A 16242-nucleotide genomic window follows, 5' to 3' on the forward strand; every position below is an offset into this window, starting at 1 on the left:
ACAGAGCAACGTAGTACTCGGAAGAAGCAGATTTGGGTCGGGTTGGGAGATTAGGACGCAAATCCCCACCGTTAATCTCATCATTGCAATTCAAGCACCAACACGCCAAACGGCTATCGATATCTCCCAACCACCGCATGCCACGTGGCATCAACTCCTCTTAATCTTAATCTTAATTTAATCGGTCTCTAATTTAATAGGGTTATGTCGGCAGATATTTTGAGCAGTTCATGAATTTATTAATTATTAATAAATAAAATAAAGCAAAGCGCAGAGAAACGGGTCGAGTTTTTGATAGCACAGCTGGACCCAAGCTACTTCCTTTGCTCAACACGTTACAATAATGGCACAGTTTTCTCTCTCCCCTCCCTCCTTTCCAACTTCTTCTCTCCCACTGCGACGGCGAATCTTTCTCGCTCCTCCACCAAGAACCGCCGCCTCTTCCGCCACCGACGCCGTTTCCACTTCCTCTTCCGCTTCGAATTACGCGCCCAAAGTCATCGTCACTAGAGAGCGCGGCAAGAACTCCAAGCTCATCGCCGCTCTGGTACTCGCTTCTGTTCATTCACTTAACCTTTCGCTGCTACGATTTTTTTTTTGGGACCGCATTGCAATGTGCTTAATCTTAGAGGCTTAAACTTGAACGAGTTGGCTGTGCCATGTTTTCCGTGTCTATTCTCATTCCCATGCTTGCGTTTCCTGCAATCTGAACAAGTTTTTGCTGTCTCTCACCTATTTCCAGTATTTAAGTTACGTGTTTTTAGGACCTGAATACCATTCCGTCCTCTAGGTGTTTGATTAAAGGTTGAAATGAATGATGACAATATGTACTGCTTTCTATGATTTTTCCTTCCCTATATTTACTGTCAGAATTTTCTATGACTTTATTGTATTATATGTTAAAACTCCGTTCTCTTAAAACTATAAAGTTTAACTATGTAAACGTCCGGATTATGATCTAATATATTTTTACGTAGCATTACAAGTCATGCTTACACTAGGTTGTTAGTTTAACCTTCGGTTCAAGACCCAGATCGATGTTTGTGACCGATCAGCTACAATTTCTTCACCCGTTCATAAATATTAAAGTTGCACGTTATATGTAATGGTTTGAGATTTCCTTTATCCTATAAAACCATTCTCAAACAGTTACAGAGCTTCAGTTTGGTGATGAACGCCAACTGTTGTTCTTCACACTCTTTCTTTCTTTATTGAATCTCAAAGCAGCTTTGCCATGCTTATTTTTTCTTAACCATGTCACTGAGGTGTGTTTATCATAAGTTGAAAAGAAATAATACAACTTTCGTCTTTTGTTGTTTCATCATTACCTTGTGCTTCCAATGTTTATCTTTCCCTAAATATACAAGTGAATTGGCAATCTATTCATATTAAATGTTTTTATTCTAAACCCATTATATAGAAGTTTCATCTATGTTTTTGCATTTCTCTCTACTCTGAACAAATTGTTGCATAATCCAAATTGATGTTGCACGCACTGTATTTATTTTGTTTAATTTTTTATCTTTTACCATTGGGGACATCACACATATACTTCATGATTGGGATTAGTTTATTTCGTTTAAAACAGCTTATAATGAAATTCTGAATTAGAAATCTTAGAAAGAATTTCCCAAAATAATTGGAACCAAACATGCTCTTAGATGTTCAGCTAGGTTTGGAGCCAAGGCCATGTCAATAAAATAGGATCCTCAAATTATAACAACACTTTTTACCTTGCCCATTTAAGTTTTGTAGTGGTCATCAGGTCTGACTAATCATATACACTGAAGCTATTTAGGTAATTCCGATGTTGAGTGCAGGCTAAACATGAAATCAATTGTTTGGAGCTTCCACTCATTGAGCACACGCAGGGACCTGATTTAGACAGGCTTCCTTCTGTATTAGGTGGTAAGTTCTAGGAAAAATCACGCCAAGAAATTTGAATGTTTTATAAGATTTGACTTATGCCATTTTTATCTCGTAAAGATAATTATATATTTATCTTTTATTGGGCCAATTTTTAGAATAAATTTATGCATGCTTAATAGGAAGTAGTGGCCAAGGAAGCACAAACACATGTAGATATTAGTCATATTTTTGTTGTGCACATGTTACTTTTAGCTGCATTTTACAATATTTTTTTCTTCCTTTTTTAAACTACTATATTAATTCAAAAGATAATATTTTGTCATATATTTGTGCATGTTATATGCATGCATTCTTAGTGGTGACATTTATAATGTGAAATTGCTTACTTCGCATTACCAATATTCTCCTTGAAAATGAGGGTTAATAGCTACAAATGCGTACAATATGCCTTTATTATCTCCTACTCAGTTTACATTTGAATTCTTTGATTGTACTTCTTTCCTTGTATATTATTTTTATTTTTATATATAATCTTTCTTGCTCTTATTTATGAGTTGTGGGACCTCTAGAGTTCCGTACCACATTTGTGATATATAATGTTAAATGTGGTTCTTTGATATTTATGAATGTATGATTATTTTGTCAACAAAAGTATCGTTTGCAAATTGCATGTTATATTTCAGCCATCTTTTTTGATACAATGACAAGATCAGTTATGCATGTTAGTGCCTTATAATTTTTCACGGATATGTTACTTCCCCTCATACTTGATACATGCAGACAATGCATTTGACTGGGTTGTCATAACTTCTCCTGAGGCAGGTTCAGTCTTTCTAGAGGCATGGAGGTAAACAATCAGTGCTTGGGTAGTTTGTGCAAAATTTCTTGAGTATAGTATATTTTAAACAAATATTTATTTTAAATTGAAGTAAAACATTTTTTTCAGAAGTAACCTTTAGTCCAATCCAAATGACTTTGAAAATTAATCTGAGCATTCTTTTGCCCTCCAAGATCAATTTTAGGGTTATTGTGGAGTGCAAGCCAAATATGCACTAGGGCGTCTCGTACACAAGTGTTATGGCCAGAGTCATAAGCTTTAAATTTGGTTCGTATAAGACACCCCCATCAGAGGAACGTTGATGTGGCGTGAAGTTTAGGACTTTAAGTCTTAAATAAGACCTTGGTTATAAGAGTAAAAATTGTTTTTTGAAGTTTTGAAAAATTAAGTGTAAATGAAAAATTATTAAAGTGTGGGTTTTGTAAGACCCTTGCATTGGAGCAAAAATTGCATAACGGTATCCAAATAGAGTAAAATAAGACAGTATAGTATGACCCTTCCATTTGAGATGTAATTATTAGTTAGTAAGTGAAAAAAGTCACAATATTGATCGGAGTGAACTAAATTTTGTAAAGTGTCTTGATATTTCTGCTAATTTTTTCATCGTTTATTTTCTTCAGTGACATCACCCACTTGATATATTTTCTCTGATTACTTTGAATAAATTTTGTACCATTTTAATAATTTGCATTTCTTCCCTTTAACCATGGTCTTCATATGGGAAGAATACTTGAAATATCCTGTTTTGCAACATGTTATCCTATTATCAAAGATTGTGCATTAGTTGTCAAAGATGCAAATGTAAATTATTAAAGATAGTTGTTTATTGTTTTGGTCTATTTTGTTGATAAAATTTATAGTTGGTTAGATGCAATGATACAAAGAATAACATAAATAACTAAGCATTTGTGTTGTATTCTTTAAAATGCTTTTTTTTTGTTTGTGCACCCTGCAGTTTTGTATGGTTTTGGTGAACACATTAATTTTTTAGCAAATGATTATCTTTCTCTTGATTGTTGTACCTAGAGCTTCTGGGATGCCTCATGTCAAAATTGGTGTTGTTGGGACTGGCACTGCAAGCATTTTCGAGGAAACTTTGCAGTCTTCAAACCGATCCCTTGATATTGCCTTTGTGCCATCAAGAGGTATCTGTGTGATTGGGTGTATGCTGAGCTGAATTTAAATATCTCATGCATTTTACTACCCGTAGTCTCACTTCTTTTACTTTGATTGACTAAAGAAATATATAGTCATCTCCTCAATCTCAAATTCTTTAGGCTATTAAAGGAGACTATGGAATAACATGAATAGTTGGTTTAAATATTCATTTAGATTGCTCAGTTCATGCCACTTTAAGTACTATTCCTTGGATGAGAAAAACGAAAGTTTTAGTCTCTACTCCTGCATTTGTGCTGAAGACTGGTCTCTACCATTACATCTTTGTTTAAATGTCACATGTAGTTGACATGATTAACAAGTGACAATGATGTGAATAAAAATCATTTGGTCCCTATAGGTTATATTACTTTAGGAGTACCTCTATGGAACAGAAAACATCAAGATTTAGTTATTAATTCGTGATGGTTTCCGTCCTAACATTCTTCCTTAACTTGTTCAAGAAGCATTGCTAATAATGGTTGAATATGGGTTGGAAGGGTCATCACCAACCACAGATGGGAACGTTGCCTTTGTTGGGGACTATGATGAGCATCTCTTAGATTTTATGCTTGAATATACTTCCCTATATTTCTCTTCCACAAACACCCTTATTGCTTCAATCACCAAGTCCATCCCTGGGTCATGTAATAGCATACACACACCGTATGACTGCCAACAACACTCCATTCAACCTTCAACGAAAATTTAAGAGTACTAGGGGCCACTGCTTCCCATCTTCAAAAATTGATGTCCCATCTTCAAAAATTGATGCACTAACAGTTGCAGTTTTAAATCTTTATCAGTCATTGACAAAAGGGGATGATGTATTGAATACTCATTTGAAGATTTTAGAAGACAATGAGCATTTCCAGCTATGGTTGAAGGTTTCCTCCATCCATCCTTGTTCTCTAAACAATTTTCTTCAGTTACCTTCTGATGAACTTAGGTAACTATTTCGAACCACTGTTGGGAGACAAGTGCATGGCTGTTGTTTTGATGACAAGAGTCTTATATTGACAGAGTTAAGGAAGAAAATAATGGCTCACTATATAAAGGACTTACATTTTTCTTTTATACTGGAACTAACTCTTAAGGTAGTATCCCTATAAGTACCCAATGATTAATTTTTAGCCACGGCAGTGCTATGTATCATCCATGCCTTGATGCCGTTAATAAAGATTTAATTACAAGGACCATTCTTCAACAAAAATGCAGGTATTGGAACTAAACTTATATTTGTTTTCGTCTAGAGACTCAAATTAAAGCAGTGCCAACTGTATGGACCAAATAAATAGTTTAACCTTAATAGTTTCAAGATATGCTCTAGATAGGGGAGATCACGACTTTGACCAGTCCTTTACATTGAAGAAAATTAACCGATTCTAACCATGATTATAGCATTTCATCGGTAGGTTTTGTCTCATAGTATTGCTTTTGCCAAACTGCAATTTTGAAGCTTCAACTTCTGAAACTGAAACTTATTATGGTTTTGATAATTTCCAGCAACAGGAAAGGTTTTGGCTACTGAGCTTCCTAAGCTTGGAAATAAATGCACCGTTCTCTATCCTGCTTCTGCAAAGGCTAGCAATGAGATTGGTACATATGTCTTATTGCCTTTTAAAAATATACTCTGAAGTTCAATACTTGGATTAATAAATGTGAGGGCAATCATACGCTAATTACTGTGACATTTACATAAGCAGAGGATGGACTTTCAAAGCGTGGATTTGAGGTTACTAGAATGAATACATATACAACGGTACATTGTTTTAGCCATACTTCTTCCTTACAATCCCTACATATTCTTTTGGTGTTTCATATGATTAGTTGGGTTAAGCTATTTAAGTTTAATGTTTATTAATGTTAAATTACCAATATACTTCATGGCTGTCGAGAAACAATTTACCTGTATGCATGTATGTTGTGCATGTGTCCTGTTATGCAGTTTAAAGGAAAAGGTTACACAAGCGGAGGATTGTGTCCTTGCAATATTTTTATTGTTGAGTATGACTCTCAATGGCTCTAATTGGTTGTGTATTTTTACTGCATAAATTATGTGGTTATTATTTTAGTTTTAATATTAGCCAATAATTAGTTTGTGGTTTAGTTTCTTCCCCATAGCCTATAAAACTTTTGTTGTGGTATATTTACAATTCTCATTGTCTGTTCTAGTCTTCTATATTTTCTCTTCTCTTTATTAGAGGTAATATATTTTTCTTCTTATAATTCTTTAATTGTTTTTGCTCTTATGCCGCGTAATGCACATACCATAACATTTATTGTGATGTTTATAAGTTACAACCTAAGAACACGGGGCGTCTGTAAACTATCTGTTCAATGGCTTTTATTTTATTGTCATTTTTGTTCATAAAAATTGGTTTTACGTAGCTTTGATCATAACGGACCATTTCTTGCATGTGAAACAACTTCTACACTAGAGTGGGCTATTTATGGTCTCTATCTCTGAGAGATTCACTGCTTCCCCTATTTTTGAACTTCTTTGTCAGGTTCCAGTTCAACATGTTGACCATATGGTTCTAAAGCTAGCATTTGATGCCCCTATTCTTACAGTAGCTTCACCATCTGCTATTCGGTAAGTTTCTTTTTACACTATCTTTTTTCCCTGTTAAGTTTTTATAATGTCACATTCAATTCAATCCTTCGGATAGTTTAGTATATTTGAAGTCAATATTCAATTTTTTGTAAGAGCGGCATCTATTAAGCTTTCTTAAAGCATCCAATGACTGTTTTCATACCAATTAAGTGGGATACTGTTTTTTACCCTTAATCAACATCAGAATGATTCCTGGTACTGTATGAATCACGGAAATCTTGCTTTATCTTATTTGTGCAGTAGAAATAAGTAGGGACGTTTCTTAAGAGATTGTACTTTTTTCGGTTTACCCAGTTTCCACGTTGAGATAATTTACCTAGTTCAGATAATCTGCTGTAACAGGGCCTGGAAGAATCTTCTTTCAGATTTAGAGTGGAACAATTCTGTGGCATGCATTGGTGAGACAACTGCCGCAATGGCAAGAAGTTTAGGCTTCACTAATGTGTTCTACCCAACACAACCAGGCCTCGAAGGGTAATCACAACCTCTTTTTAGAAATTCTTTTTCCGGATCTTTCTTGTGATATTTCTTTGACTAATTATTTCGTACCTGTTTTGTTTTAGTTTTCACTGTGTGGTCATATGGAGAAGATTTTCTTCCTCTTAAAATAATTTTGCGCAATGTTTTAAGAAGCTTTTATAATTTTGGAATTGAGTAGAGGCTTTTGGACTATTTAAGAATAACTCTAGTTTTAATAATTTATCTTTATTCTAAATTTATTAGTTAATGCATTTTAGAAAAGAAAACACTATAAGCTGTATCTGCCATTTTGAAGTAACCTAAACTTTAAAATCTTCACGAGAGACTCGCAAACTTTCAAAATCCAGCAATCAAATCTTTCCGTCCACTTAGCTGCATGTTACTTTCATTACTTGGTACATGTTTATTATTAAGTACACATGATAGTCTCCATTTGTCATCGTCTTTTAAAAAATGAGAGAAGCTTTTTTTTTTCTATTGATTTCATTTTCTTTCGTTGTTGTACTCTTATTTTCTATAAGGTCTAATTAAGTTCTGGATACTTCTTAAATTTGAGTATTTTTAATTGGGTCTCTATTAACATTTTTTGTTTTATTGAATGTTCAAAATATTTTTTATTTTCATATAACCGTTACTTATATCTTCTCATCTCTAATTGATCGACCAACTTGCTCATTCCCTATCAAATTATCTCCAACTAACTATTCCACTCGTTTACCTCTCTAAAGGCAAGATGATTAGCGAGTTATAGAGATTAAAGAAGGAAGATGCGAGTTGGAGACAGCAAGATGGAAGTACCGACTGCTTCATCTTGTTGAACGCAAAATCAAATATTTGATAGGGAGGCGAAAAATATTTTTTACTCAGTAAAACAAATATTTTTAATAGAGACTAAATTGAAAATACCTAAATTTATGAAGTATTTAAAACTTAAGCCTTTATGTAATATAATATAAATTAATATAACGGACCATTTTATGCAAGTTAATAAAAATGTGCAAAATGCGTGATGAATGACTCACTTTGTTAACGGACAGAAGGGTTTGTTTGCAAAATTTTATAACCTCTGAAGTCATCCCAAGAGTTCATAGTGGCTATACTAAGCTTAGGATCTATTTGTTCAATTTCCCCTTTCTAAAAACTATGTTTTTCTGTTACTGTTGCCTATATTCGACTGGTACTATGTCTTATTTCGTGTCATGTTTCCTTCTATGCTATTATGTTGTTGCGATTGAATTTTTTGGAGACAACATAAAACCTTTGGGAAATTATAGAAATCACTACAAAAATATAGACAATGCCAAACAGGGGAAATTTCTTTATTCCTTGCTAAAAAGATTGTAGTGAATATGATTATTTTATTTTTCCTTTATAGTAAATGAGTTTTTATAATTTCCTTCCGGTGCTTTACCCTCTTTTCACCTCCTGGTCTACGGGATCCTAAGATGGTATAGTACGTAAAGAGACCCTTTGCTAGTATAGACTATGAATACTAAATTAAATCCTAAATTTTTTTACATTATAGAAATTCAAATGATTATTGTTCGGTAATGTGGACTTAACTACTTACTCGATAAATTTTAGGACTAAAACACATTTTTGTTATATATAGACGTGAATTGACCTATGATAAGTTAGTTTGTTAGACTGGTTTGAAAACCTGTTAATAACATTTGTTTTCTTGTAACCTTCTTCTTGACAGCTGGGTAGAAAGCATTCTGGAAGCATTACGTTCCTAAAGAATTAATGTAGGTCTCAGCCCTTCGTTGCAACCTGGAGATGTTTACAACCGTTTTTCATGCTGCAAGATTAATATAATGATTTGGCATAGTGGATGGATAAAATTTATTTTCTTTTCAGTAGTAATTTTTTAGGCTAGATTGATTTAGCTTTAATAAAGTCAGTAGTGTATATTAGGCAATAAAGTGCACTTATAGTCATTGATTAAAATACCAGTAGTTGAGACTGTAATTTGTTTAAAGTTTTGTTACATATATGCATTTGTTTTTTAATAACAAATTCTAACCATTAATTTTTTTATTTAATGACTATAAATGTACCTTATCTAGTGCACTCCACTTGAAAACTGGACCCTTTTAGGACTAATGGAGAGGCTACCATCATGAGATAGGCAAATAGTTTCCATGTAAATAGCAATGCTTATATTTCTTCTATAACTACATTGAGCACTCAATTTGTCCTTAAACTATACTGATGTCCTTGATTTTAGGAAGATTTTTTTTTTTTTTTTGCATTAAATTATGATTTCTCATGTTGTGGTAGTTTAGAGCAAGAAAATCTAACCAGAACATTTGTATCCTTTCATCCAAACACGACTTGCATTCAGTAATTGCATTCAGTAATGAGATGACCGTTGTGTATTTGTCCCTTAGTTTGCGTGTGGTGTGTGTTTTTGTTCTGCAATAGTTTTTGTTCCAATGAAGTTTTATTTTTTAATTAGGTAACTTATTATATTTTGAAAATACTTTCTTTAACATGATTTACATTTCTGTATAGGTCTAAATACCTTGTTGCTTCTCGGAAATGCCTTTTTATAATTTGTGTATGCGTATTGGATGAGTCTTTTGATAATCAATTTTAGGAAAAATAATAAGAAAAATTAAAATAAACTTTTTATAAATCAAAATTATATGTAAGTTAGTAAAAGTTCTTATGTATTTTTTCTAATTTTTTAATTTTAATTATATATAAAACAATTTTACTTTATGGAAATTTACTTATTTTCTCTTCGTGTTTCCTTAGAACTTTTATTGAAGAAATTTGATCAAACAGATCTTTAGTACATTCAAGAGCTTTGTTAGCTTTGATATTTTTGTTTTATTTTTTGTAATGTATCATCTAAATTCCTTTATTAAATTGAATACGTTGATTTAGTTGGCATGGAAAATTGATAGGTTGGAAAACCCAAATGATTCACATTGTAAGAACTAAAACTAAAAAATAAATTGCGTATATTACAAAGAATAACAAGGGTTTTTGAAGGATTTAAATGAACAAAAACTCACAAGAACCAATAATATTATTTTATGGGAATTAATATAAATGTATGTTGATTATATTTTCAGGGATTGATATTGACTGTGTTACTTGCGGTAAAAGAATTATCCACCATGTTAGCTTACAAATAAAACCGTGATCGAATTTTGAAATCAAGTATCCATAAAAATAAAAATAACCTGATTACAACATCCAGTGACCACATACACATATAGAATTGCATTTCAAAACACATGCTTCTCCCCTTTCATCAGTATCCAGTTTACTATGTCCCGGATACTGTAATCTTTGGACTCCTGAAATTGTACCTAGATTTTGTTTTCCGGTGAACACTCGATTCAGGTCTCAGCCCCTCCTCTTCATCTCCCTCTTGTGGAAGGCTGAGAAGGCATGGAACGCAGGATCATGATAGAGGTTGTCATGGAGGCGTAGGCTGAGAAGATTGAGGAGGGAGAAGGCATGTCTCTTGGGAAAAACATGGTGGTCTGCGGTGGCTATAGCTAATACTATAGAGAAACCAAACACACACTACACAGAGTTAGGAGTGCAGAGAGAGAAGAGGGACTTATATGGACTGTGTTGAATTACGTAAAAAAATTTCATTACATTTCGAAATTGGTTATAAATGATTTTTTTTTGTTGGTTTTTAAAATCTGGTTAAATGTTATTTTCTTTTAACTAGGTTTAGAAATCTAGTCAAATTTAAATTCTGTGTTTATCAAATTTTAAAATTTGATTAAGTATTATTTTTTTTATCAAAATTTAAAATTTGATTAAATATTACTTTTTTTATCAAATTTTAAAATTTGATTAAGTATTAATTTTTTTATTTATCGAATTTTAAAATCTGATTAAATGTTTTATTTTTCAGATTTTGAAATTCAAGTGTTCTTTTTTTTTTATCAAATTATGAAATTCTATTAGTAATGGAAATTCACATCACCGAATCAGTCCTAGGTTTTAAACTTCGATATATGTCCTGAATCACCTTATATTACACGTATAATAATAATTTATTTATTTAATATATATTTTGTAGGAAACTGTACCCAAAAAGTTAGAGTTGCACGAAGAAATCCTACTCGATCATCTAATACGATTTATAATGATTAGGTAATTTAATAAAAGAAATCATTCGGAATTGTGTTACATTTAATAATATAAAGAGTGAATGTCTATTTAAATAGTATAGGGTAGGAACATTATTTCATTAAAAATGTAAGAGAGATGATTGTTTATTTTACAAGTAGAGAGTGCATGTTATTTTTATATTGTATTAGGAGAGGTAAGTGTTATTTTCCTAAATCAAATATAAATAAGAAGCATTTCAATTCACATAAAACTTTTTTTTCAAAATTGAAGCCAATTATTTTTTATACTAATTAATCAATCATCGATTCAACGGTGGACGAAGTAGTTTTTGTTTAAATAATGAGTTTTATTTAAGATGCCTGTACTTGATATTTCAAAGGCTAGGAGACTCTGTACTCTCCAAACAATTGATTGACTTGACATATGATTCACCAACCTGTGCAATCATATTTTTAAACTTTGCCTCATCTTTTGACCTACCATTATCATAATAATGGAACGTTAAACACTTATCAATGAGCAAGGATTATGCTGTGGAAAATGTTATTTTAACAATTTTTTTTATAATTTTTTAACAATAACTTATATAATATCACGTGATTAATCCGTTTCAAATATACGTACCAATAAAATAATAACATTCGTCTGTTGTGAAAAAATTGTTAAAATATTATGATTTTTATATTATTGTTAAGATAACTTAAAAATATATCAACATTAATATTTTTTTTATGTTTATTGTCCAATTTTAAGAAGAAAATGGAAAAATCACATTAAATATCTTTAAAAAGTATAAACTTATATTGAACAAAGAATAAATAAAAAAATATTAAATCATTATTATAGCATAAATTCTATTGAGCTAACATATTACACACTTAAATACTCAGAAGGTTATTTCAAAATAGAAAATAAAAAATGGTCTCCTCATGGTTTTAGCAACAGCGGTTTCATACGGGTCGCTGGTGCGCGATGCTTCACTTTAGGTGGCACCGTCGTAGTGCAGCGCATTTTTTGGAAGATTGGTTTTAAAAGTTTTGGGTTTATTAAAACAAAATTTTAAAATAAAATAAAATTAATAATTAATTTGAGTTTGGAATAAATAAAATTCAATTTTTATTTTGTTTCGTTATTGATAATTAAGAAATCATCAAAGTAAAATATTTGATCGAATTGTAATAACGTGTAATAATTTTAAGGTTTTACGTCTCAATAATAAATTAATCTAAATATAAATTTGTTATTATACATGTTTTTATTATTTGTATTGATTATTACATTAATTATTAATATTATTCTCCAAATACAAATTGAAAATTCTTTCCCAATTTAGGATTCTAGAAACTATTAAAGTTTTGAACATTCAGATTTTTTAAATGTTAAATCAAATTCTGACTAATCAAAATGAATTTTATGTGACTGATAATCAAATGAAAGAAACAGATGCACTAGAAACAAAAAACAAATTGCGGATTTTCTAATTTTAAGTTTTCCAAATTTCAAATTTGGGTTCTTTTTAACCCGATGAACATGATAGAAGAATTTGAGTGAATTGTAACTCATAATCCATTAAAACTCTCAAATTTCATAAATATTTTTTTTCATAAAATTAGAAAATATAAATTAGGATTCATATTAACTAATCATAAATTAACATTTTAATGATTAGATTCATGAATCACTTATCAAAACATAATAAACAATAAACTTTTAAAGAAATAAAGTAATTATCAATTTTCTTTAAAAGAAAACATATCTCAATAATTTGTCATTAAACAATATAGATTGATCTTTAAACTTTTCTATATAGAACATTTTAGGTTTTTTTATTGATTTTCTCCTTCAATGGAATAAAAAGAAAAAAATAAAAATGATGATCATATTCACATGTGAGAATTATAAATTTTTTATATAACCTTCTAAATTTCAATATTTTAATATTATCCCTCAATAAATTAAATTATTATTTATAAATTTTATAAAATAATTCTTTTATAACATATATATATATATATACACACTTAGTCACGTTTATTTAATTATATTTATAATAAATTTATAAATAATTAATACAATATTATATTTTTAATATATTTAATGATCTTTTATACATACATTATTCATTGCTTACCTTAACCCGCATTTAAGTTTGAGTGACGGATGCGGAGGTTTAAAAGTCACACATTTATAAAGAAACTTTCAGATTTTCCTACAAATAAAAATCACATGTGCTTCTTTATTGTGGCTAAATTATTAATAAGTTGTGTTTCGTCCTTTACCCTTATTTCAGTTTGATCTTTATATTTTAAAATGTTTGTTCAGTCATTTATACTTTTAAAATAATTAAAAATAGTTCTTCCAAATTAATAATTTAAAAATATTAATGTTGAAACACCACAAAAGCACACACTTTTAAAAATATATTCTTCACAGGTAATGATAATTTTAACCACCACCACAACTAAGAAGAAAAAGTCACTCGCTTTCTCTTCCTTTCACGAGGCTTCAAACGACACCGTTGCTGTGCTTTTTCCAAAATCCTTTTCGTCACCAAAGAAATTTCAATGCATTTGAATGATATCTCACTGTAAATCACTGCTACGTGGGGGTTTGCATTCAAGGGATTTAATCTCTCGCACGTCTAATATTTGACCCTAACGCATGCAATATTTTAGCATTATTTGTGTCCACGAGTGCAGCAAGCAAATTTATGGCAATTTTAAAGCATATGTACCAAATTAATCGCCTTATAATATAATAATTTAATGCTACATTTTTGGTTCGTTTATATCATTCCATTAGTTTTATTGTTTCTCAAATCCATCGTTATCGCTTCTAAAATAACAAATATCTTATCACATATGTAACGTCAGAGTGCTAGTTTTTTTTTTTTAATTGTGCGATCATTAAATATGACAATTTTGTTGTGTTAGGACAAAAGAAATGACTCATTACGACTTTTATTGCCACGGAGGTAATCAGGTTGGTTTAGACATATAACAAATCAAACTTGATTTAATCGTTACCTAACAAATGAAGAAATTAAATCTATTTCTATATAATAGTAAGTTAAAGTGCATAAATTTCAATTCTTTTAATACCTAAACTACAACCTTATAAAAAAAAACTAAGATGTACCTGAAATATTATAGTTATTATAATATAATAAGAATTTTACAACACAGTTGCGTCGTCCAGATGCATGTTTTCATTAAAAGAAACGTGATGTGGTGAGTGTAGATTAATTTGTATATATATTATTATAAAGAAAATGTCACTCTCTTCTAGAATTCAAGTTCATCCTTTTCTTACCGCCACCGAAATGGAGGACTATCAAGGGTTGCTTATTTTAATAGCAGCTTCTATTTGACTATTACGAAGCTAAACGCAAGGCATCATGCATAATTTAATGGAGTTTATGCGGTCATGCTTCATTGTTTGCCATTACACATACACACTGCACAGAGAAACGGAAATGGATAATTTAATGCTAAACTTTTCTTCAACCCAAAAAATACTTTATATATTGACCATAATACATTAAAATTGATGTAATTACATTTTGAAATAAACATAAATAACCAAGGCAATATACATACAGTTTCTTGATTTAATCAATAGACAACACTTTAAGTAAATTTGTAAATAACATAAAATGGAGTGACATATAAAGTAAAAACTTATTATATTATACTAATTTTGGTTAGGAAATGAAAATTGAAAAAGGAAATAAAGGTGTGGGATTGAGACATTAAATACGGATACGCGTAAAAAGAGAGATAATTGTAAGTAATTAAGAAGGTGTGGGACGTTAAATGCAAACGTGGGTGGGTGGTCTGAGCTACAACCTTAAAGCTATAAATTATTACGTAGCCGGTCACCAAACAACACGTTCAAAATGATCCATAGCATGTGGTCCAGTAAGAAAGGGACTCCTATTACTGTTACATCATTCTATTCCCACCTAAGTCACACATAATTTAAACCACCGGTATTAAAAGGCGGCTAGGTTAGGACCCAAACGTGCCCTTGTCTGTCACTGGTCAACAAAACAATCTAATCCCTTTTCTCATCCTCATCGTCATCTCCATCTCTGCATATATAACCAACACATATCTCTTCCTACCAGTATTCCCAACCCAATTGCTTCACCATGGAAGTGGTCACGCATAGTCCCAGCGCAAGTCCCTCCAGGGATCCTTTCGATTTCAACCGTGCAAGGATTTCGCCCTATCTCAGCGCTCCTTCTTCGCCCAAGCGCTTCGGGGAATATTTTTGCCTAAGCGCCCCCTCTAGCCCCTCCAGGTTTTTCGCCCAATTCGATTCTCTTTATCATTTGGAACACCGACATGGACACGGTGCTGATCATAATGATAAGACCGAGGCCGAGGATGACGATGGGTTTGCCTTTTTTGTTGATGGGGAATCCAAGAGCCCTCGATCTGCGGAAGAACTTTTCGACGGCGGCAAAATCAAGCCGCTCATCGAGGACGATTTGTTGGACTCCGTTAAAAGCCCGCTTCTTCCTCCGGCCCAGCCCAGAAGATCTTCCAAAGCCCAAGGGAAGAAGAAAGAGGGAGAAGAGGAGGAGGAGGAAGATAGAAGAGGGAGGGATAGGAGTGTTTGTTCGAGTTCAAATCGCAGCAGAGTCACGCGCTCGCTCTCTCCTTGTAACAGAGTATCTCACTATATTTGGGACGAGGAATCCAACCAAGCGCAGGAGAACAAAGAGGGTTCGGTTTCCGACGCAGTTTCGCTTTCGTCGACTTCTAAGAGTTCAAGGAAATGGAGACTCAGAGACTTTTTGCTTTTCCGCAGTGCCTCTGAAGGGAGAGGTTCCAGCAAGGACCCCTTGAGAAAGTTTCCCGCTTTCTACAAAAAGCCTCAAGACCCCAAGACTTCCATCCCAAGCCCGAGCCCAGGCCCAAGACCCAGAAGAAAGGAACCCCTTTCCGCCCATGAATTGCACTATGCGAGAAAGAAAGCGGAAACTGAGGATTTGAAAAAGAGAACGTATTTGCCGTACAAACAGGGAATCTTGGGCAGGTTGGCTGGCTTCGGATCAAGATGATTACACAGCTACCAAACGATTCCTTTTGGTTTTTTTTTTTGGTTGCGTGAACAAATTGTATTCTTTTGTTTAATTTTAATATAGCTTTTTTGTTTTCTTTCA

General features: G+C 32.1%; 2 protein-coding genes across 2 annotated transcripts; both read left to right on the forward strand.

Annotated features, from left to right (window-relative positions):
- Window positions 1–265: 265 nt before the first annotated feature.
- On the forward strand, window positions 266–8999 carry LOC108341123 (uroporphyrinogen-III synthase, chloroplastic). The gene is made up of 9 exons (XM_017578767.2): window positions 266–547; window positions 1821–1908; window positions 2650–2716; window positions 3734–3852; window positions 5369–5461; window positions 5569–5624; window positions 6373–6458; window positions 6822–6953; window positions 8662–8999. The coding sequence occupies exons 1-9, from the start codon at window positions 344–346 to the stop codon at window positions 8696–8698; spliced, it is 882 nt and encodes a 293-aa protein (XP_017434256.1). The 5' UTR covers window positions 266–343; the 3' UTR covers window positions 8699–8999.
- Window positions 9000–14912: 5913 nt separating this feature from the next.
- LOC108341881 (uncharacterized) lies at window positions 14913–16242 on the forward strand. The gene has a single exon (XM_017579544.2). The coding sequence runs from the start codon at window positions 15223–15225 to the stop codon at window positions 16138–16140; it is 918 nt and encodes a 305-aa protein (XP_017435033.1). The 5' UTR covers window positions 14913–15222; the 3' UTR covers window positions 16141–16242.

The sequence above is a fragment of the Vigna angularis genome, chromosome 4 (assembly GCF_016808095.1).
Source record: "Vigna angularis cultivar LongXiaoDou No.4 chromosome 4, ASM1680809v1, whole genome shotgun sequence".
Classification (NCBI taxonomy): domain Eukaryota; kingdom Viridiplantae; phylum Streptophyta; class Magnoliopsida; order Fabales; family Fabaceae; genus Vigna; species Vigna angularis.

What these genes read in the sequence shown, in the direction of transcription:
- LOC108341123 (XM_017578767.2), top strand. Translation starts at nt 344, where the DNA reads ATGGCACAGTTTTCTCTCTCCCCTCCCTCCTTTCCAACTTCTTCTCTC. An exon ending in AAAGGCTAGCAATGAGATTG is followed by an intron (nt 5,462 to 5,568) that starts GTACATATGTCT and finishes TTACATAAGCAG; the next exon opens with AGGATGGACTTTCAAAGCGT. An exon ending in ACACAACCAGGCCTCGAAGG is followed by an intron (nt 6,954 to 8,661) that starts GTAATCACAACC and finishes TCTTCTTGACAG; the next exon opens with CTGGGTAGAAAGCATTCTGG.
- LOC108341881 (XM_017579544.2), top strand. Translation starts at nt 15,223, where the DNA reads ATGGAAGTGGTCACGCATAGTCCCAGCGCAAGTCCCTCCAGGGATCCT.